Source organism: Nelumbo lutea, chromosome 2, assembly GCF_056320005.1.
Source record: "Nelumbo lutea isolate HS-2025 chromosome 2, American lotus-T2T, whole genome shotgun sequence".
In the NCBI taxonomy this organism is placed as follows: domain Eukaryota; kingdom Viridiplantae; phylum Streptophyta; class Magnoliopsida; order Proteales; family Nelumbonaceae; genus Nelumbo; species Nelumbo lutea.
The window spans coordinates 4,862,788-4,884,880 of NC_142685.1; the positions used below are offsets into that span (position 1 = coordinate 4,862,788).

Sequence of the window (22,093 nt, forward strand, 5' to 3'; positions counted from 1 at the left end):
AAGGGCGCCTATGTAGTCAGTTGGCCACCAACTCTCGCGGAAGCCACGAAGAGTTCATCTTTGTAGGGGGGACCTTGCGGAGAGGACTGATGTGACATTATCTGAATTGAAAGTAAGGTTGGTAGAGCTACTTAGTCCGTTAGCTCCCTGCATAGTCTCTGAGTTCATAAAAAATGTAAACTATAAAGCGATAGCTTCAATTTCTAAAAAGTGAGGACTTAGTTTTGGCAAGATGAGAACTTAGCTTTTTGTAGCATGTTCCCATAGACGGCGCCAATTGATGTAACCGTTTTCGGCCACGTACCAATGTTTTGTGATGTAAAAATTTTTTAGCGAAGTACCTCGTTATTTGACCCGGTGGTGGCGTACCTTAGTGACGAGCTACTTGGTGGCGAACTCCCTGGGGGAGAACTGCTTGGTGGCGAACTGCCCGGTGGCAAGCTGCCTAGGGGCGAACTTCCTGGTGGCAAACTCCCTAGTGGCGAACTCCCTGGTGGCGAACTGCTTGGGCGCGAACTGCCTGGTGGCGAACTGCCTGGGGGCGAACTGCCTGGTGGCGAACTGCCTGGGGGCGAACTGCCTGGTGGCGAACTCCCTGGTGGCGAACTGCCTGGGGGCGAACTGCCTGGTGGCGAACTCCCTGGTGGCGAACTGCCTGGGGGCGAACTGCCTGGGAGCGAACTGCCTGGTGGCGAACTGCCTGGTGGCGAACTCCCTGGTGGCGAACTGCCTGGGGGCGAACTGCCTGGGAGCGAACTGCCTGGTGGCGAACTGCCTGGTGGCGAACTCCCTGGTGGCGAACTACCTGGTGGCGAACTCCCTGGTGGCGAACTGCCTGGGGGTGAACTCCCTACTAGGTGGCCGATGCCTCAGAGAATGCTGGAGCTCCCTAGTGCGGCACAATCCGACTGCCCTCAGCATGAGGTGGTCTTCTTTCCTTTGTAGGTTGCGGGAGATGAGGGACCTGCGAGAACTAAATCTTTTCCTCCTCTTTGTAGGTGGCGGGAGCTGAGGGACCTCCGAGAACTCCATCTTTTCCTCCTCCTTGTAGGTGGTGGGAGCTGAGGGACCTCCGAGAACTCCATCTTTTCCTCCTCTTCGTAGGCGACGGGAGCTGAAGGACCTACGAGAACTGAATCAGAGGTCCCGGGGGTATTTTCCCGATGGGGGCTCTCCGATGCTTAAGTTAGCACTCTTATTGTAGAGAGCTTTGAAGATAATATGAGAGAGCTAGAGAGCAGGGTTACTTCCCTTTTTTTCATCCCTCTCCCCTTTGGGGGGTGAGGTCTTTATATACCGGAGTCCTCGCGGGTTAGGTGGGTGAAAAGCCTCCAAACGGTAAGACTCGTCGCATCTTGTCAGAACCGGGGTACGGTGGTGAACTCCTCGAGGTTGTTAGGCTGGCGCTTGTGTCAGGCGGCCAGGTCGGCGCCTGGGCCAGGTTGTCAGAGGGGTGCCTGTGTCAGTCGGCGGGTCAGTGTCTAGGCCAGGTTGTCAGGTCGGCGACTGTGTCAGTCGGCGGGTCAGTGTCTAGATCAGGTCGTCAAGCTGGCGCCTGTGTCAGTCGGCGGGTCAGTGTCTAGGCTAGGTTCGTCGGTGGGCGCCTTGGCCGGATCATGCGCTAGGCTAGTCCAGGTCGGCCAGGTCGCGTAGGTCGTGCGCAGGTCACGCCAGGCCGGCCAGACTGGTGCCTGGGTGGGTCACCAACTTCGTAAGTTTGTTGGCTGGGTGTTTTCCTAGTTGTCACGAGGTGCCACATGTCACAATTTCACTGGAGGGCCAAATTTACCCTCATCAATTATATAATGTCGAAAATATCTTTTTCATGTATTTTTACGAGAAATAAAATTATCACCAAAAAATGTTGGGATAGAAAATTTTGAATATTTTATTTACTGTCTATGTGAGAACATCATCATGGGGAGACGTTCGATTACTTGGAAGTGATCTCAGAAATACTTGAAAATGATATTTTTGGTATTATATAATGTTTAACTGATACTCAAGTGTTACAATTGAAAGTTAAGGGTACCTATCAATCATTCCCCTAAAGTATAGGATATCAATCTGTTTTTTACCCTAGAAATAATAGAATTGTATAGTTTGAGCTTTGGGGTGAAGGGGTAAATGAAGATGACCAATGATAAGACTTGGTCGTGAATTTTGTTTTGTCTCAAAACAGAGATCAGATCTAACTTCTAAGTCTTACCTCAATATGGCTATGTGTGATCACCCCTCCCAGGATCAACATATCAATATATAACACCACATATTTAGTGGTTAAGAGATGCATGAATACCGATACATGTAAGGTTTGGGGTTTTGAAACTTTGGGATGATAGAAAGCATCCCTCTAATACTAATAAAGTTAAAAAGAAAAAAAAGAAAAAAAGCATTGTGGCATGTTTATTTGCTCTGATGCCTGATATTTGAAGTGTAATAATTACATTAAGAGGTATATTGATATTGGTGAACTTTTCTTTCCTCTGAATTTTGAATGCAAAGAATATTGTTATGATTTCTAAATTCTAAAAATTATCAAATATCCATTTTAACCTCATATATGAGGGGTTTTATTCGTCTATATAATTCAATAAAGAAATAGTATTAAAAATTTAAAAATTATTATAATGATTAATAATTACTAATATTTATTTTTTAACAAGTAATAATAATAATAGTAATAAATGAATAATGATTAATGATTAAATATTATAATAATAAGTATTAATTAATTATTAGTTATTAATTAAAGTATAATTATAATTAATAATAATTATTATTGCATATGAGGCTCTTGAGTTATAAGGAGGGGGAAGTGTTTTGTGTTCTGTGGATATCATTGAAAAACAAAAAATATAAGATTCAACTTTAAAATATAAGAGATAAGAAGAAACGAACAACCATTTTTCTTTTGAAGTTGCAAGATTCCTCTTAAGAAGTAAGAGTGAAACAAACAGGCCCTTATCATATGAACCAATACCCAATTGTTGATATTGGATTAGGGGTGATCATGGGCTGGGCTGGGCTTTGCACTTATGATAAGGGCTATAGCTTAGGCCCGGCCCGGCCCAGGGTTTTGGGTCTATAACATAAGCCCTAGCCCAGGTCTACACAAGCCCAGGCCAGGCCAGGCTAATGTCTTTCATATATAAAACATTATATATCTATAGTATTTTATATTTATATAACATGCATATAAACTTTTATTTTATATATTGTATAATATAAAATATTACATATGATATAAATTATACATGTCACGTTGTAATATTTATATATAAAATATATAATATAATGTAAAATAGCATGTATACATTATACACAAAATGTGTAAGTTTAAATATATGTAGGCCAGAATAGGCCTAGATTGGGTTTAATAAAGTGTTAAGTCCAAGCTCGGCCCTAAAATTTGCGGGCCTAATGTGGGCTTAGGCTCGGGCTGGGCCTGAACACAAAACCTAAACTCAAGCTTAAAATTTCTGAGTCGAACTGAAATGATCACCTCTATATTGGATGCATCTCTGTTTTGATCATTTCTTTTGAGAGGAGATTTTTTTTTTTTTTTTTTCTTTTAAAGGGCTACACAACTAGCGGAGGTAACCCATCCCCCAATCCAAGTGCAATCGGGATTAAATCCCAAGTCTCCACTGTGAATAACATGAGACCTTACCTACCCGCTTGTTGGAACTATATCAAGGTATTTTCAACATGAACTTTGTTAGACAAAGTTTTAGAAGAATAAAGAAGAATTAGGATTTCAGAAAAACAAAGGTTGTACTTAGTACCAATGCCATTTCTTTTTTAAACATTTGGTGTTGATGTGGAAAAGATAAATTGTCACTTCAACCAAAAAAATGCATGTAGGAGACTAGTGATAAGAGCCATTTGTACTTTAGCTACCCAACACCTCTTCAGAGGCATCGAACAGGGCCTTAGAATTGAGACATGCATTTTTGTTCATGTAACATGACAATTCATTTCACACCTGTTCATATCCTACGCAAGAAACAACAATAAAATCAAACACAACCTAAATTACAAAAGACCAAAAATAGTATCATGAAATAATCCTAGGGTGACGAGCCCCACTCCGTTAGCCATATCATAGAGAATTTGCAATTCCATGGATTTGATCCTGTGCCATACGCATTAGGAATCCTAACATAGGAATATGTTTTAGAAATGATTAAAAGAATATGGCTGACGAATGCTAAACGGGGAAAAATGCTGGAATCTAGAAGTATAGGGTCTTTGTTGCAAAAGTGCAGGAGATTACTGTCACTGGCTCACTGCTGCAAACTAATTGCAGAGTGGAGTGTAATTTACCCAAAAGTTCGCACTTATGCAGCTCTATGCGTAATATCGAGTCTATCGCTATACACTGCAGCAGCTCTATCCACGTAGGTTTCACACGTCAGCCTGATTAGTCCGGTAGCGTACTAACGTGTGTGGATTACCACTTACGAAAGAGAGGGACAACTGTTTGTTAGTTCTGGTCGTTATCAGTCCCTAGAAATTGGAATTTGGAAGGAACCGTGTTCACACGGCCAAGCCGCATACTGTTGATTTCGGTTTCCGTCAACGCAATGCCCGTCCGAACAGTCTTTATAGCCTTGTATTGAGAATATCATCCTATTTACGTGCTTTATTTCATGAAGAGAGATTCTCACTACAAACGGGGTGGCCACGAGCCCAGCCTTTTACAAATTATTCAAGCTCGGCTTATGAAAAGTTTGGCTCGATTCGGTTTAAACTGAGTTTTGAGTTTGATATATAGGATTGTTTGTTAATCGAGCTTGTGAGGTTTGGGAGTCTAGTATTAAATAAATAATTTTTATTATATATATATAAATATATATATATAATAATATTTTTATTTTTATGTATAATAGTAAATATTTTTTTGTCTAAAAAATAAAAAATAATTTTATACGTATAATTTTTATTTTTCAAAAAAAAAACTTGGCTTATAGCTGGAGCTAAGACGAACTCAAACTTGCGAGCTATGAATTGAGCCGGGCTCTAACTCAAGTCTCTAGTTCAAGCTCGAGCTTGGTACTATACTTGCCAACTAAGCTTGAATAGCCAAGTATTTGGCTCGAATCCACCCCTAAATGCAAGACTGCAAGAGGCTGTTGGTGTGAGCACAAACTTGCACTGACCTAAGCTGAACTCCATACTATTGGTTTGTGGCAAAATCTGAAATCAGATTTGGTGCTCACACGATTCTTACAATCCATTTTAGTGAAAGGGTTTGCTCCTCACAAATGGGCGACTCACAGGCACATCCACAATGCATTGAGAACATCTCCCATGAATAATAACTAAAAAATATGGGAAATATTCCCGATGCATGATAAGATGTGCATGTGAGGCACTTGTGAAGCACCAGGTGTGAGGAGCAGATCTGGTCTCTCCTTTTTAGCCCTGCATTGAGAACATCTCCCCATAAATAAAAAGATATAAATATGAAGATGTTTCCAATGCACAACTGAAAATAGCTCTGAGAATGGTGTGAGCACAATTTTTGAGGATTGAATCTGCTCTCTGAAAAATTATGCTCAAACCATTTAGTCCGCACCAAAACTCCATTGTGGGACCGTTGAGACTCGGATTGGTTGCTTTTGATGAGACTAGATCTGCTCCTCACACCTGGCGCCTCCTACCATGCATTGAACATCTCCCATACTTATTAATTATTATTCATGGAAGATGTTCTCAATGCATGGTGGATATGCATGTAAGACGCCCATTTGTGAGGAACAGATCCCGTCTCGCTTTTGGTATAGGACGTGTGGCTAGATTCATACTCACACCCAAGCATGATTATAAAATTAAATAAAGGATAAATTATAAAGACATTCCCTGTAATGGTTGTAATGGATTAGTGACAATTACCTCTAATTTTCATTTGCGATAAAGGAGCTCCTGAACTTTCACTTTGCGGTAATTACCTCAAATAAAGGAATGTGTTAAATTATCAAAATATTCACTTGAATTTTTCTTATTTTTTCTTATTTTTATATCTTAATTGACCTAAAAATACATTCATTTTCTATAAAGGAAACTCACTAAAATAACAAAAATAATCTATTGATATAGAAAAACAAAATTCTTTAAATTCTTGTTTTTTTTCACTAACATGAATATCTCTCTTCACCTTAAAATATTCTTTTTTTTTTCTATAAAAAAGAAATTTATACCATTTCATTTGAATATTAAATCTAATAAAAACCTACAAGAATCTATTAGAGCAATCTAGAGAGCTTCAATATTATATTTAAAAAACTAATTGAATCATAAATTATTCAAATAAATATAAAAGGATTACAAGGATTTAAAAAAGTTTAAATAATGGAATGAAAATCTTTTTTAAAGATCAAAATCTAATAAAAGAGGTATTTATTGCAATATTAAAAGTTAAAGGGAAGTTCATGCGGTAGTTGTCAGAGAAGGATTAGAATAACAAGTGCCGCTAATTATGGACGTGGGACTTGTCTTGTAGTGTTCATCGTCGTCGTCGTCCGTCCACGGACGCGGTCCACCAAGTCACCAACCCATGTGAGCCCAACATCTTGTGCGGCCTGCCTGCCTCAGGCCCAGTGCCTGGGTCAACGGTCAGTCTACGGAGATCGGTTTCCATCAGCATCACTGCATCAGGGTAAGTCCGTGCTCACACCGCCCCCAACAGCCTTTTGCAATGTTGATATTCTCAATACAAGGCTGTAAAGGCTGCTGGGAGCCTGGACGGGCGTTGCCCTGATGGAATATAAATTCCTGTTCTACGTCTCTTTCACAGTTACAGTCATCACCTTCTGGATGGCCTGAGGAATTCACATCCGCGTCCCATAATATATTCCAATCGTGTGTTCCACTGAGAACGACAACCTCAGAAGATATTCCGAATGCACGCTGAGATGTGCACATGAGGCGTTTATGGGGCGCAGATGTGATCTCCCTGTTGAATTTTTTTTTTTTTTTTGAAAATGATCTCCCTGCTGAATGGCAATGCTGTTTTTTAGAATTTAGATAATGGTGGTAGTGGTGTCACCACCGACCCACATTATTCCGAATGGGTGACAGAGATGACGGATCCTTTATCTCCCTTCACTGGCTGAAGGGTAGTTGATCATTCACCCATTGATTTTTTGCTTTCTTACTGTATTTCCTTTTTTTTTTCTTCTTTCTTTCCCCTTTCTACTTTTTTATTTGTTCTTACACCTCGATCCTCATCAGCTTTGCAACAGGTTCTCCTTTTAGGAGCTTTGTGATTTTTGGTGGGCAGCCATTAGTGAGGTTTAGAGTCGCTATATATACAAAAACATCTTTCACGCATGTGTGTTTCGTGCCTGTGTTACCTTGCTTCCTCATCACCTTAATAAGTGAATGACAGGTAGAAAGTTAGTTTTACTGTCAGTTGAAGGTTTTTTCAGCTCTGCTTTGACGATCCCATGATTCCTTGTACTTGTTGTTCCTTTTATATTGTTTCTTCATCCTCATTCCTGTATTTCTGATGAAGATGGACGGAAGAAGAAAAAGAAGAAGAGGCTCTGTTCTTCAAAGCACAGGTGCTTGGTTATGTTTTATTTTCCTGTAATTGTCTCTATCATCATCATCTTCTTTTTCCCCTGAATTTTAGTCTCGTGGTGTAGAGTGCAAATTCCAGTGTTAGACTGAGTAGATGTTAGAATTTCAATTTGGTAAGGGTAGCTAGCTATCTCATTTACAATGTAATAGTATCTTCTTTTTGGTTTTGTTTTGGTATTGTTTGATGACAATGGTCGTGGTGATGATATTAATAACGTGAACTCGTGATGATGATAGAGATAGTGTAATTAAGTGAAAGAAATCGGAATTGGCATTCATCTAAAATGAAATAATTTCCTGGGTGTTACCATGTACAGGACATTGATTTGAGGTACAGGAGATGTCAAAACAAGGCACTGAATACGGGAATCATAATTGAACCCCCTGTTTCTCACGGTTCACTTCTGAAGTGCTCCAAAGGTCTGCTTGGGGTAGATATAGATAAATGTAGTCTGAAATTAAGATTGCCTCTTAATCCCGGATTATCGTGAAAGAAAAGATTTTGACCTAGAGATCAAAATTAGCAAAGAGGAGGCTTTTATTTTTCTGTAATTGCTTCCATGGAGTCTCCAACTACGCAGACAAACATAGGCCCAAAGAAGATGACGAAGCAATTGACAGGAAAACGCGAAGACACTCCCTTACACTCGGCAGCAAGAGAGGGACATCTAGACGCGGTTAAAGAAATCCTCTCTGGGACCGGAGATGATGAGTTGAAGGGCTTGTTGTCAAAGCAGAACCAGTCGGGAGAAACAGCCCTCTACGCTGCTGCTGAATACGGTCATGTTGATGTTGTAGAGGAGATGATCAAATACTATGATATTGTATCCGCCAGCATCAAAGCCAAGAATGGCTATGATGCCTTCCACATCGCTGCCAAGCAAGGGGACTTGGGTATGGCCCTGAAGAATTCTTCGTTTCTTCTTCTCGTAGTGGTTTCTGTTTATTGGCTTAAGCATATCTCTTGAACATGTTGCAGAGGTATTGAAGGTGCTGTTGAAGGTTCTTCCAGAGCTACTAATGACTGTAGATCTATCTAATACTACAGTATTGCATACGGCTGCAACACAAGGCCACGTTGAAGTGGTGAATTTCCTCCTGGAGGAGAGAAGCAGCCTGGCCACAATAGCAAGAAGCAATGGGAAAACTGCCTTGCATTCTGCAGCAAGGAATGGGAACGTGGAGGTTGTAAAGGCCCTTCTAAGCAAAGAACCTAGTATTGCCAAACGGAATGACAAGAAGGGGCAGACGGCACTCCACATGGCAGTGAAGGGGCAGAAACTTGAGGTGGTGGAGGAGTTGGTCAACTCAGTCCCTTCTTTGATCAACATGGTTGATACCAAGGGCAACACAGCATTGCATATAGCGACAAGGAAGAATCGACCTCAGGTTGGATTACTTACTTTCATGACTTATTTTTCTGTTCATAAGCAAGAAGCCATTTCTTTGTGTATAGCCCACAAGATGAGATGCTATTAATTGTTTGGCAGACTTTTCCTCTGAAAAATGCTAATCTTGGAAATGAAAACAGGTAGGCACAGAAAAGATTAAATACTAAATTATCGAGGAAGAAAAAAGATGATGATAATATGGGTAAAGCAAAGTTTAGAGTCCTGATTCAACCTATCCAAAGTTCCATTGTTTAAAGTTTCACCTGTTAATCATTCACCTTATACTATACTGATAAAGTTCCATTGTTTAAAAGTTTCATCTGCATATCACATAAACCTTTTTATTGGCCTTGAGTCGGCCCTTTTCCCTAGTTTGATTAATCTTTTGTGAAAACAATGAGGCTGAAGGTTCCCTTTTCACTTATTGTAAGACCAATGCTAGCAAATATTTTCTCGTCCTTTCTTGAGAGTGGTATTTTCCTTGTCAATAGAATTACGTTGAAGTTCAAGGCTTACAGCCTTTGAACCCCATTGGATAACCTTTTCAAAGAGATGTCAACTTACTGAAAAACAGCTATCTTGCTTATCTCTTTTAAAGGTGTTGTATATCAAGGATATTGAGGGGTTTAGAAAGTAATTAAGTAGAAGGTGAAAATTTTGTATTTAAGATTGTTCCAAAAGGTAGACCTCTGCAAATCTTAATGTAACAGGTAGCATAAAGGATCTCCATATATGAATACAAAGTATTTGGTTGTTCTTACAATTATGGTGTTTCTTTACATAGAATATGTTTCTATATGTGCAGAAACTTGTTGCACAAAGGTCCTTTATATATCTTTTTGATTAATTAATACAAATCATACTTTACCTTATTCAAAAGGAGAAAAAGAAAATTATCAAGTCAATGTTAGTATTTTCTCTTCAAACCATACTTGTCAAGGTGCTAAGGCGAGGCTAGGCAACAGGGGATCTCCTTGTTACTTAGGCAACGAGTTTTTACATAAAAACCTGCTTAAATTTGCTTGTTTCTCTAGCTGCTGCTTTTTTTTTTTTTTTTTTTTTTTTTTTTTTTTTATGGATAGCTTGCTACCCTTTCCTAGTCAAAGTAGCAACTTGAAAACATTAAATGTGATCTAAAGTGAATGAATTAAACATTAAAAATAGAAAGGGACTTTGAAGGCAAATTTGTTAAATTTTCTACGCCATTGACTTCAAAACAAGTTTCAGAATACCATTGGCCAACTCATATTAGGGCAATGTTTATAAACCAAAACCCTTAACTATAGTGTAAAATAATAAAAACTAGCTGACCTGTCCTAAATAAACTCAGAAATTTCCACTCTCCAAGGTTCCTAATTGCATTGAAAATTGAAACAAAAGCTAGAAAAAAGGTGTAAAAGAAATAAAGAAAAACAAACAACCAGCCCACTCTTTAGAAGCAAATATCCTGCATTTAAATTAGAAAACAACACATCAGTTAGATTCTAATCAACACATTTAAAGAGAAGCAATTGCAACTTCTATTCCATCATCAATCATTGGATAAGAGAAGTTTCAAATTGATAGATCAAGTATCAACTCTATGACTATTCCAGTAGGTAATATCTTGCTAAAGAAGGGTCAGATATGAAAAGACAAAAACTAAGAACTAATATCACAGTTCTTGTACCTGAAAAAAATAATAAAGAACTTCAAATAAGTGAGAAGCAAACTACTTAATGTGCATTCTGTTTTAGTGGCATTATGACATACAGAATATTTATTCATTCTCCAATACTAAGAATGAATTATGTCTTACCTAGCAAAATAATAGATTATGTCTCATGACTCCCATAAGATGGCATACCACACCATTAAGATTCTATCTGCAGATAAGAAACACTATATATGAAACCCCATGTTGTAGAGAAGCAACACCAGAAATATATTAAGCTAAGGAAACAATAACTAAACAGGAATCAAATTTAAGGAACCAATGAAATAGGCAATGGAGAGGGAAATAGCATCATCTATAGGTTTAAAGAATACTTGTTTCTTGAAGACCAGACATCCACATTGAATCTTTCAAAAAGAGTTAAGCAGATAAAACATCAAGAATAACTCCAAACTAAACAAAGAAAAGTTGGATCCAATCCCCACCTGCTTTTTCCTCTTCTGTGTAGCCAGAAGGAAGAAAACAAACAATATTGGCAAGCAGCCTATTCATGTCAAGAATAAAAAGCTTTCTTCTGCAAGTAATGGGTGCTCTCTCTAATGAGGTAAAAAAATCTCTGTATTGGTTTATCCCCTCTTTGCATCTCACCTACAGGAACATCCGTTAGGGCATTTGTAGTTGATGTAGAAAGAACCATCTTGTCCTCCTTGCCATCTCTTGGAGATGCCTCAACATTTTCCTCCTCAATTTTACAACATTCCTTAACTGCTATAAAACTACATTCCTTACAGCATTTTCCTCTTTCTTCTTAGTTTTACAGCATTTTCCTCCTTAGTTTTACAGAATTCCTTACAGCATTTCCCTCTTTCTTCTGTTCCAGTTGTTTGGTAGAATGATAACAAGCCCAATCTTGTACACAGGTCTTTCTTAGTCATATCTTCTGGTTTCACAGCAGAAATGCTAAATCTGGAGATATCTAAATCGTTCTCTTCATAAATAAGTCATCTCGATTCCCCTTATACATTTTTTTACAGCAATTGTTTTGTCAGGATGGTTAACAGAAACATCATCCGTAAAGTCAAGGAGATACAACTCTTTTGAATTTGGCTCCCCATAGTTCTTACTTTGATATAATGACATCTGAACCTTAATTGACTGATCATCACTAGCAGTAGCATCTCCCATTTCTAGGTTTTGCATAACCTGCAGTTAGGTACAAAGACCCTCATTGTTAATCATCCCCGATGTGTTACTTGAGGAGCCAGACTTCTTCCCAAGTTCCTCTATATCATGTTCCCCATAAGGGTCCACTTCTCTAACAACTTTCCAGAGTTCCCTGAACTCATCATTCCTCTTCTGTACAAGGCATCCATCAGGATGGATAAGCATATACATATCATTAGAAGAACCATCTCCATCAATAGGTTTTCCTGAATTGTTCACCTCAAGGCTGTTCACCAAGGTAGCTGGAGTGTTTAAACAGTCAACGGACACAGATATTGGTGAACACTCTTCCAAACTTCTTTTCATTTCTTTCCATGCAAACTCTAACTTCTGATGCTTTTCGTTGCCCATTATAAAAACTCAAGAATATTCTTCTGTTGTAGCCATTCTTCAGAAAAATAACTATAAGAGTGTTATCCCTCTTCGCAATTTCGTTCTTTTTTATTTTGTTCTTACTTTTCTCTAATTCATGTGCACTGTCTGAACAAGCAACGGCAATATTCCCCATGCTAATTTGTACAATCTGCAATGAGCTGCTAACATACTTGTCTTTTTCTGGTTCCAAACCATCTCCTGAGGACCCAAACAACTTTCCTTCCTGCTTTTTATATGCTTGAACACTTTACACTAGGGAGGAATTACCATCAATTAACTTGTCACACTTCTGAGTTGAATTAGCATCTGAACTTTTTGATGGACCACTGGTTTTTTTCAATGCCAGATTACCATTCATAAGCGCTCCATGTTCCTTCCCTCCAATAGAATCCATTCTTGCTTCTTCTAAACAGCAATTGAATCCAGCTTTTTCAAGATGTTCAAAACTTTCCACCTTTTATTCATGTGGGCTACATGTTTCCAGAAGCTTTTGGCCATCAACCCTCTTCTTCCATCCTCTCCTTTTCTGATGTGTGCCCCCCTCTGGCAACTCCAAGTTACATTCTTCCAGCAGCTTATTTTCAAGGCCATTAGAGCTCATGCTCCCATGTCTCCCCTTTTGGCCATCACAATTCCTTCATGATTTTCTCTTCATAAAACTGAATCCAGATCTCCTCTGACCAATAATTCTTGGCCACCTTCCTTTATTGGATCCTGAAGCAGATCTGTCTTTGCAAGGATATCAGAGCTTTTCTTTTTTATCTTATTTTTTTTTATACCATTGCATTTTTCATGGTTTTCCTCTATTTGAAGTGAAGTTTCAGTGCTTGTTATTAACCATTTCTGCTCCTTTATTCGAATCCCCATTTTATTTGACTTTAAATCTTTGTTTGAAGGGGCATTATACCCCTTATTCTTCCTCTTTATCCTTGTGTTTATCATGCCAACTTCTCCATGGTTTTCTGTTCTATACAAAACTTAGCAGATATGTGGCCTTATTCTATTGGTGTGAGGAGATATAAGTAAAATATCTATGCATATTTATGTATGTGATAAATCAAAGAATGAAGAAACAAACAAACAGGGCATCAACACTATACCATGTTGAATTTGACAAAGATATACAAGAGAAAATGTATGTACACAGAGAGAGAGAGAGAGAGAGAATACTCTGTTAGAAATTGAGAGGAAAGTAGAAGAGGCTCCTTATAATGAATACCATGATGAAAACCACTGGCTAAATCCTTACTACAATGAACACTTATTTTATATTTCTGTTTATCTTTGCCCCAAACCCTTCTTATGGGCCTCTAAATTAAAAACTGATCTATTATGATGCTCTTTCACACCCTTTTCCCTTGTCTATACAATACCATATGCTTTAGCTGCACTACGCCTAAAATTTGTACAGCCCCATACAAAAATACCAAAGTAAGGCCTCAAGCAAACCAAAAAATGCCTTATTTCCAAAGAATCACTTAGGCGTTATCTTGACAACTTTGCTTCAAACATGTTTTTCTCATTTTCCATTTATAATGTGCATTTGTCTCTGATATATCATTTTATACCCAAGAAATCAATTTGTTTTCTCATTGATCTAATGTCTCATTTATTTTGTAACCTCCCATTCCAGCAAGGATAGCCTCATTGCCATCTTTATAAAGTTAAAATTACAAATAAGATTATATAGCTTTGTCAATTAGTATCCAGGATTTGATGAGGCAATAAACTATTACTCACTCTAATCCTTATTTGGTTAACTTACATTTCTGTTCTTTCAAAGGAATTTTAACATCCTCATGTTGGTCAATCTGAACTCAGAATTGCCCTCCCATTTGTCAAAGATGTTAACCTTTTTCCATTTTATTCAGTAGGAAGCACTATCTGCTGATTTGGTCAAGCTTCTTGTGAAAGGAAGAGGAGAAAGTTGTAGATTTCAGCAATAGGAAGAGAAAAGGGAAGAAAGGAGAAGAAGGTCAACTAGGATTGTGTCATAACCCTACCTGCCAGCCCCTCATTCTATTTATATTTAACTTAAATATGAGGTATTACAAAGATGCCCTTAGTAGGGCGGCAACTCAAACTAAATAGTTACAACTCTTTTAAAAATAAAAACTAATGGGCCCAAGGCCCAACAACTTCTTAATTTAAAAGAAAATAAACTAAACACAAATCGGCCCATTCAACACTCCCCCTCAAGTTGGGAGTAGATGTCACACATTCCCAACTTGCGTAGATCATGCTCCAGCTTATTCTTTGCAACGCCTTTTGTGAGAGCATCAACAAGTTGCAGATCAGAAGAAATGTATGGAAGACAAACTTCTCCAGAAGTTACCCTTTCTCTAATAAAATGTCTATCTACTTTAATGTGCTTAGTTCGGTCATGCTGGACTGGATTATGGGCAATATTAATTGCTGCCTGGTTATTGCAATATAGCATCATAGGTTCTTCTGCCTGTACACCGATTCGGCTTTTGCACTTGATCTTGCCACAATTGTTTGTTTTTTACTCTTCCATGAGATTAGGTTACCCCCAACTAGGGTGCACACCCCTGAAGTTGATCTTCTGTCATCAAGGCATCCAGCCCAATCTGCATCTGTATAAGCCTCTAGCTTCAACTGTCCATGATCAGTAAACAATATGCCTTTGCTTGGATGTCCCTTCAAATAAGCAAGGATCCTGTCAACTGCCTTCCAGTGCTGATCTCGTGGAGCATGCATGTATTGACTCACTACACTTACTGCATAGGAGATGTCCGGTCTATTCATACACAAGTATAGTAGCCGACCCACAAGTCTTTGGTATCTCCCAAAGTCTTTTACTAGTTCACCTTCTGATGCACTGATTCTATGGTTCTGATCAATGGGGGTGCTAGCTACCTTTGTTCCAAGCTTCCCTGTTTCTTGGAGAAGGTCCAAGACATACTTCATTTGAGAGATAAAAATTCCATGTTTCGATCTTGCAACTTCGATGCCTAAGAAGTATCTCAGTTCTCCAAGATCCTTAATCTCAAATTCCTTATGCAGGTTCCTCTTCAGACTATCAATCTCACTCAAGTCATTCCCAGTGACAATAATATCATCCACATAAACAATTAGGATTGACACCAAAGATCCCCTGCGCTTCACAAATAAGGTGTGATCAGATTGAGTTTGAGTGTAGCCAAAAACAATCAGGGCCTTTCTGAATCTGTCAAACCATTCTCTGGGAGATTTTTTCAAGCCATATAGTGACTTCTTCAGCTTGCATACCTTTTCCTTTTCAGCATTATCATAAAAACCAGTTGGAAGATCCATATACACCTCTTCTTGCAGATCCCCATTTAGGAAAGCATTCTTCACATCCAGTTGAAACAAGGGCCAAGAGTATGAGGCAACAAGAGAAAGGAGTATCTGAACAGAGGTCATCTTTGCAACTAGCGCAAATGTCTCTAGATAATCAATGCCATAGGTCTGTGTGTACCCTTTCACAACAAGTCTTGCCTTGTACCTCTCTATATGCCTTGTACTTTACTGTGTAAACCCATCTGCATCCAACTGTCTCCATGCCTTCTGGTAGGTCCCATGTCTGATTCTTAATCAAAGCCTCCATATCTTCCTGCATAGCTGTCTTCCACTCAGGTTTGGAGAGAGCCTCACTAACACCCTTGGGTATAGACACTGAATCAAGAGAAGAGAGAAAAGCACGGTAGGAAGGAGAAAGTCCACTGTAGGATAAGTACTGTGAAATACAATGAGCAATGCACTTTCTCTTTCCTTTTATAAGAGCAATAGAGAGAGCAAGATTATCTGTAATAGTGTTAGTAGGACCAATGGGAACTGAAATAGTAGTGGGATCAAGAGGAATACCTGAATCCGTATCAGTCGAATCTGGAGTCTCCAAGGGATTGACAGGAAGTGGTGTGAGTTCTGCTGTAGTGGAATCAATCGCCTTATGAAGTCTCTGTCATGAGTAATACTGTGAGACAGAACGAAAGGAGGTGGCAAGGTAGGTGACATCGGGTGGTGGTCAAGCACAGGAGTAGACACAAGGATTGGAACTAGGAGAGGGATAGACTTCTGACTTACTTCCCCAAAACACTCCCCCTAAGAAGGATTTCTTGAGAAGAAGTACGTAGATTAAAAAAAGGTAATGTCCATAGTAACATACCGGTTCCCAGAGACCGGATCATAGCAGCGGTACCCTTTCTGATTCTCTGCATATCCAAGGAAGACACATTTCTTTGCCTTGGGATCAAGCTTCGAACGGTAAGGACCAAGGATATGTGCAAAGCAAACACACCCAAACACCCTTAGAGGAATATGAAACATCTCCCCCTGAGGAAAATGAAGGCTGAATGGAGTGCTGAATCCAAGTATACGAGAAGGCACCCTGTTAATCAGATATATTGCTGTGAGAACTGCATCACCCCCAAAATGAACCGGAACTGTAGCTGTGATCATCATGCTTCTTGTCGTCTCAACAATGTGTCTGTTCTTCCTCTCTGCAACACCATTCTTCTGTGGACTGTAGGAGCAACTACTCTAAATGACAACACCATACTTCAATAGATATGAGGCAAGATGTTTCTCAAAATATTCCCTAGCATTGTCAGATCTGAACATCTTTATTCTCGTTCCAAACTGTGTTAGTACCATCTGGTGGAATTGCCTCACCAAGGATGGTACTTCAGTGCGGGATTTCATCAAGTAAATCTAGGAATATCGAGAGAAATCATCCACAAATAGGAGAAAATAGCGATTGCCGCCCATAAAGGGAACATGATAAGGGCCCCACACATCCAAATGAATAACATCAAAAGGAGAAGAACATCTTTTATTACTAGGTTTAAAAGAGTGTCTACAATGTTTTCCAAGTTAACAACCTTCACACTTCAAACTTGACAGACTCAAACAGTTTTGGAAACAAAGAACTCAAAGAAGAAAAAGACAAATGACCTAGACGATTATGCCAAAGCATAATCTGATCCACAGATTTTGACTCACTGTCCCTGCAAACATGATTACTTTGGTGAAGAGGAAGAGCATCTAGGAGGTAGATTCCATTCACTTCACGACCACTCCCAATCGTCATCTTTGAGTCTAGATCCTGCAAAATACAGCGTCCAGGAGAAAAAATTACTCAGCAGTTCAGATTTTTAGTCAAACTACTAACAGATAATAAATTGGTGCTCAATTTAGGAACATGGAGGACAGAGGGTAAACAAATGGAATCATTAATCTTGACAGATCCCTTCCCAGTAATAGGAACATGGGATCCATCAGCTATGGAGACCCTATCTCTGCCAGAACAGAGCTGGTAAGAGGAGAAAATAGTGGAGCAATGGGTCATGTGCTTTGAGGCTCCTGATTCTATAATCCAAGGAAATCTCTCCTTACCTGAAGCATAAACATAGTTTGCAGTGACATGTGAACTACCTGTGTGGGCAAAGGAGGTAGAGTAAGCTCCACTTGTGCTACTTGTACCTTGTCCGCTTGCGGCTGAACTGGAACTAGGTGTATCCCTCTGATTCAGAAGTAACCCAAACCTCTCAAGCTCAGCCCTTACTACAGCAGCTGCAACGGACTCCAAAGCAGCTGTAGTAGGGGGGCCCGGAGTGTCACCAGTAACTGCCATGTGCGCATTTCCTTTCTTATTCTTCAATCTGGTTGGCACAAGATGTGGGTGAAGCTTCCAACAAGTATCTTTTGTATGCTTAGGCTTCTTACAGTAGTCACAGACCAAGTCCCTTTTGTCTTTTTGTTTTCATTGCCATTCTGTTTAGATTTCACAACACTTACCATAGCAGATTGATCAGAAATGAGATTCTTCATTATTACATCCCTCCTGCACTCCTCTCTTGACACAAAGGCATATGCTTGGGAGAGAGTGACACTGTCCCTGGAAAGAGGATGCTGTCGTGTAATGTCATACTTAGGGTTAAGGCCAGCAAGGAATTCGAACACCTTATACTTCTCTAAGTGTCTTTGATAGGTAGCTGCATCCTTGGTGGTTTCCCAAGCAAAAGTCTCTAGATGGTCGATCTCCTGCCACAGGGTCTTAAGGACTGAAAAATAGGCTGCAACAAATCTATCTCCCTGCCTTGTAGTAATAATCTGATTTCTCAGTTGATAAGCCCTAGCAACATTCTCCCTTTGTGAATAGGTTTCTGCAACTCCATCCCATATCTCCTTAGCAGTATTTGCCCATAAAAAATTTTTACTTATATGTGGCAACATGGAATTACACAGCCATGTCATTACCATATAATTTTCCTGCGCCCACCGAGAGTTGCCAGTTTCAGGTTTCACCTCTTCACCAGTAATATACCCCAATTTTCCACGAGCTCCAATGGCCATCTTTGCAAATTGGGACCATTCCAAGTAGTTTGTACCATCCAGCCTAACTGTAGTAATGGTCCTAGCTCCGAAGGGGTCTCCAGCACCTCCTCCCACAGGTCCCATTTCATTTTCGGGCTTATATTCAACTCTTTGTCCCTCCATGCTTCTCAAAAGGGTATAGAAACAAATAAAAAAATGCAGCAGGAACAAACAAAACACCTTCTGGAACCAACGACACTCTGGTGTCTTGGACTTTCTTCCCACGAAAGATTCCTTTTCTGTAGGATGGGAGAAGAGAGAGAAAAAGCAACCACCCTCTCTAGGAGCCTCCAAACCACGTGGGACTTGAATCCCCCCTTATAAAAAACTCCAAGGAACCCTAAAAAATTAGGGCACCACTACCTAGGTCAAAATTGAAGAGTCCAACAAAAATAGGACTTTTTCTCTCTCTAGTTTTTCCTGATTCTGATGAGAAACCCTAGACCAGCTACAGGGCATACAAATCCATCAAGAAAATCCAAAAACTGGGCTTACCTGAGAGCTTTGATCAGCCTCTTAAATCTCCATGCAGTCGGCCGATCTAAGGCTGCATGAGAGAATCACTTCCAAAACCTTTAACATGCTCTGATACCAAGTAGGAACCACTATCTATTGATTCGGTCAAGCTTCTTGTGAAAGGAAGATGAGAAAGTTGTAGATTTCAACAATAGGAAGAGAAAAGGGAAGAAAGGAGAAGAAGGTCAACTAAGATTGTGTGTTATAACCCTAGCCGCCAGCCCCTCGTTCTATTTATATTTAACTTAAATATGAGATATTACAAAGATGCCCTTAGTAGGGCGGCAACTCAAACTAAATAGTTACAACTCTTTTAAAAATAAAAACTAATGGGCCCAAGGCCCAACAACTTCTTAATTTAAAAGAAAATAAACTAAACACAAATCGGCCCATTCAACACATTCATAAAGGCTAAATGAATAAGTGTGTTCTTCCACATAAATCTCCTCCCAATGTAAATGGACTATGAGATTAGCCTAAATTGTGAGTTTTTTGCCACAAAGTTGTTATCCTATAGAATTAATTATATTCTTCGCATGTTAGAAGGTGAGATACCTTCATTTCTTGACCTGCCGACAACTTCATACCAAACATAAAAATAAAACACTGCAGACAACTACTGTGAACAAAAAAATGGCTATTGCATTTGTCTTATAAATGGATCTTAAAATGTACTAGTGCCACCTCATGGTAAGGAGTAAATTGTATTTGTAAGTTCAGGAAGATAGTATGCCAGTAGCACGACACATCTAAAGTTCCTGCTACCTTAAATCACTTCCTGTTCATTAATCTTGTGTCAAAACTTTATTATGATCACCCCCTCCCCTCTCCCCCTCTTTTGTGACAGAAGGGTGGCAAGCAGGTTTTTTGGTTATAATATGTTGGCGAGTTAAAATGGCTTTCAAATACAGATCTGTGATGTAGCTGGCATCACTAATTGAACAGCTTGCTACAGAGCATTTGCAATTTCTGCCTCCGTTTGCTAAATATGCTTATTGCATAAAGAGAACTGCCCATGTCTCGGGCATGTAAGTCAGCACAAGTTTTTTCTCTCTGCTTTGCTCTTCTTGTTCATGCACGTATTCATGGTTGGTTTTGGAATTTCAGCTGGGGAAAACTAAACAAAGAAAACATGAGAAAAGAAAACTCAATCAAATGGACTTAACTCTTTCCTATTCAGCCCTCAGTACAGAAATAACATACGCTGATTTGCTAGAAAAGAGTCACGGATTAAATGCTAATTAATATTCTACTTATATTATAAGCCAGTTTTAACTTTTAACTGTGTGTTATCATTCTAAATTCTCTACTCCTTAGGTCTAACAAAGTAGTGCAGAAACATCTAATCACAGATTTTGGAAGAATAATAGAATCACTCATGCCACACTCCTATTCTTTTCTGCAGATTGTAAGGAAGCTTCTAGACTATACAGATACTGATAGAAAAGCTGTTAACCGATTAGGGGAAACTGCAATTGACATAGCTGAGAAAATGGGGTACTCTGAACTTGTGACACTCTTGGAGGAGTACGGTGTCCAGAGTGCCAGGGCTATGAAGTTGCCACCAAACCCAGCACGAGAACTGAAGCAGACCGTAAGTGACATAAAGCATGAGGTCCACTACCAGCTTGAGCACACACGCCAGACAAGGAAGCGGGTTCAGGGGATCGCCAAGCAGCTCAACAAGATGCATGCAGAGGGCCTCAACAACGCAATCAACTCCACAACCGTGGTTGCTGTCCTCATTGCTACTGTTGCTTTTGCTGCTATCTTCACCGTCCCTGGCCAGTATGTTGATGACCCAACAAATATTCCACCTGGCCTCTCCCTTGGAGAAGCACATATTGCTCCAAAAGCACCATTCATGATCTTCTTCATCTTTGACTCTGTTGCACTCTTCATATCTCTGGCTGTTGTAGTAGTACAGACCTCAGTTGTAGTCATAGAGAGCAAAGCAAAGAAACAAATGATGGCAATCATCAACAAACTAATGTGGTTGGCATGTGTACTTGTCTCAGTTGCATTTTTGGCACTTGCATTTATAGTGGTGGGTAAAAATGAGAGATGGTTGGCTATTGGGGTGGCAATTATAGGGACAACAATCCTAGCAACCACATTGGGGACAATGTGCTATTGGATTGTGATGCACCGCATTGAGGCCTCCAACCAGAGGAGCATTCGGAGGTCATCACTTGATAGCAGGTCTCGTTCCTGGTCTATATCAGTAGTCTCAGACCCAGACACCGAGTATAAGATGTATGCAATTTGAGACATACTACGCCATGTAATTTTTTTCTTTGTATGGCGTCTCAGATCTATTGCATCTTTAGATAATTATATGTATTCTCCCTGTATGTATATTTTCTTCCTTAACAATTGATGCAGCAACTGTCTCTTGCTCCAAGATCATGTAGAAAAGGATGAAATCATAAAAGTACAGTGTTTGTGATTAAACTAAAGGAAACTTTGTCTTGTTAAAACTTCAGATAATAATCACGTTATCATCACTTTATATCGAAACTCATCAATTTAAATCTACCCTATTCAGCGGGTACCAATCTCATGGGAGTTTTTTTCTTTTTTTAAAATGGATTTTGGGGTAAGGACAGGTTTTGGGATTTTATAACTCATATGGGTGCGGGTAGAATATGTTATTAGGCTAAATTTGACCTTATTTTACCCGCATTTTGTTGAAACGCATATGAATTTATGTATTAGGTGTTAAATTTAATAATATTTTGAATTTTATGTAAAGGATAGTTGATAGTTTGCATGTTTTTTACCCGTTTTAATTAAATGATTAAAATTTTTGATGTTTGTTAATACTTGTTGATTGCTTATATATTATGGGAATTAATAGAAAATAAGATGTGGGTTCTAGACTCAACCTACCAACCCCACTTGCACCACTTCAAATGTAGGGAGGGTAGGGTAAGGGAGCAAGGATTAGCTGAACGCAATGGCTATTCAGTGGGCCGTGGAA

At 39.4% G+C, this 22,093-nt stretch overlaps 1 protein-coding gene across 1 annotated transcript; it reads left to right on the forward strand.

The window, feature by feature from the left end:
- The first annotated feature begins 6,987 nt into the window (after nt 1-6,987).
- LOC148868214 (ankyrin repeat-containing protein At5g02620-like) lies at nt 6,988-21,590 on the forward strand. Its single transcript, XM_088973338.1, has 6 exons — nt 6,988-7,124; nt 7,240-7,396; nt 7,523-7,571; nt 7,908-8,484; nt 8,570-8,979; nt 20,516-21,590. Exons 4-6 carry the CDS (start codon nt 8,151-8,153, stop codon nt 21,377-21,379), a joined length of 1,608 nt encoding a protein of 535 aa, XP_088829464.1. The 5' UTR covers nt 6,988-7,124; nt 7,240-7,396; nt 7,523-7,571; nt 7,908-8,150; the 3' UTR covers nt 21,380-21,590.
- Nucleotides 21,591-22,093: the final 503 nt, after the last annotated feature.

What these genes read in the sequence shown, in the direction of transcription:
- LOC148868214 (XM_088973338.1), top strand. Translation starts at nt 8,151, where the DNA reads ATGGAGTCTCCAACTACGCAGACAAACATAGGCCCAAAGAAGATGACG. An exon ending in TGCCAAGCAAGGGGACTTGG is followed by an intron (nt 8,485 to 8,569) that starts GTATGGCCCTGA and finishes AACATGTTGCAG; the next exon opens with AGGTATTGAAGGTGCTGTTG. An exon ending in CAAGGAAGAATCGACCTCAG is followed by an intron (nt 8,980 to 20,515) that starts GTTGGATTACTT and finishes TCTTTTCTGCAG; the next exon opens with ATTGTAAGGAAGCTTCTAGA.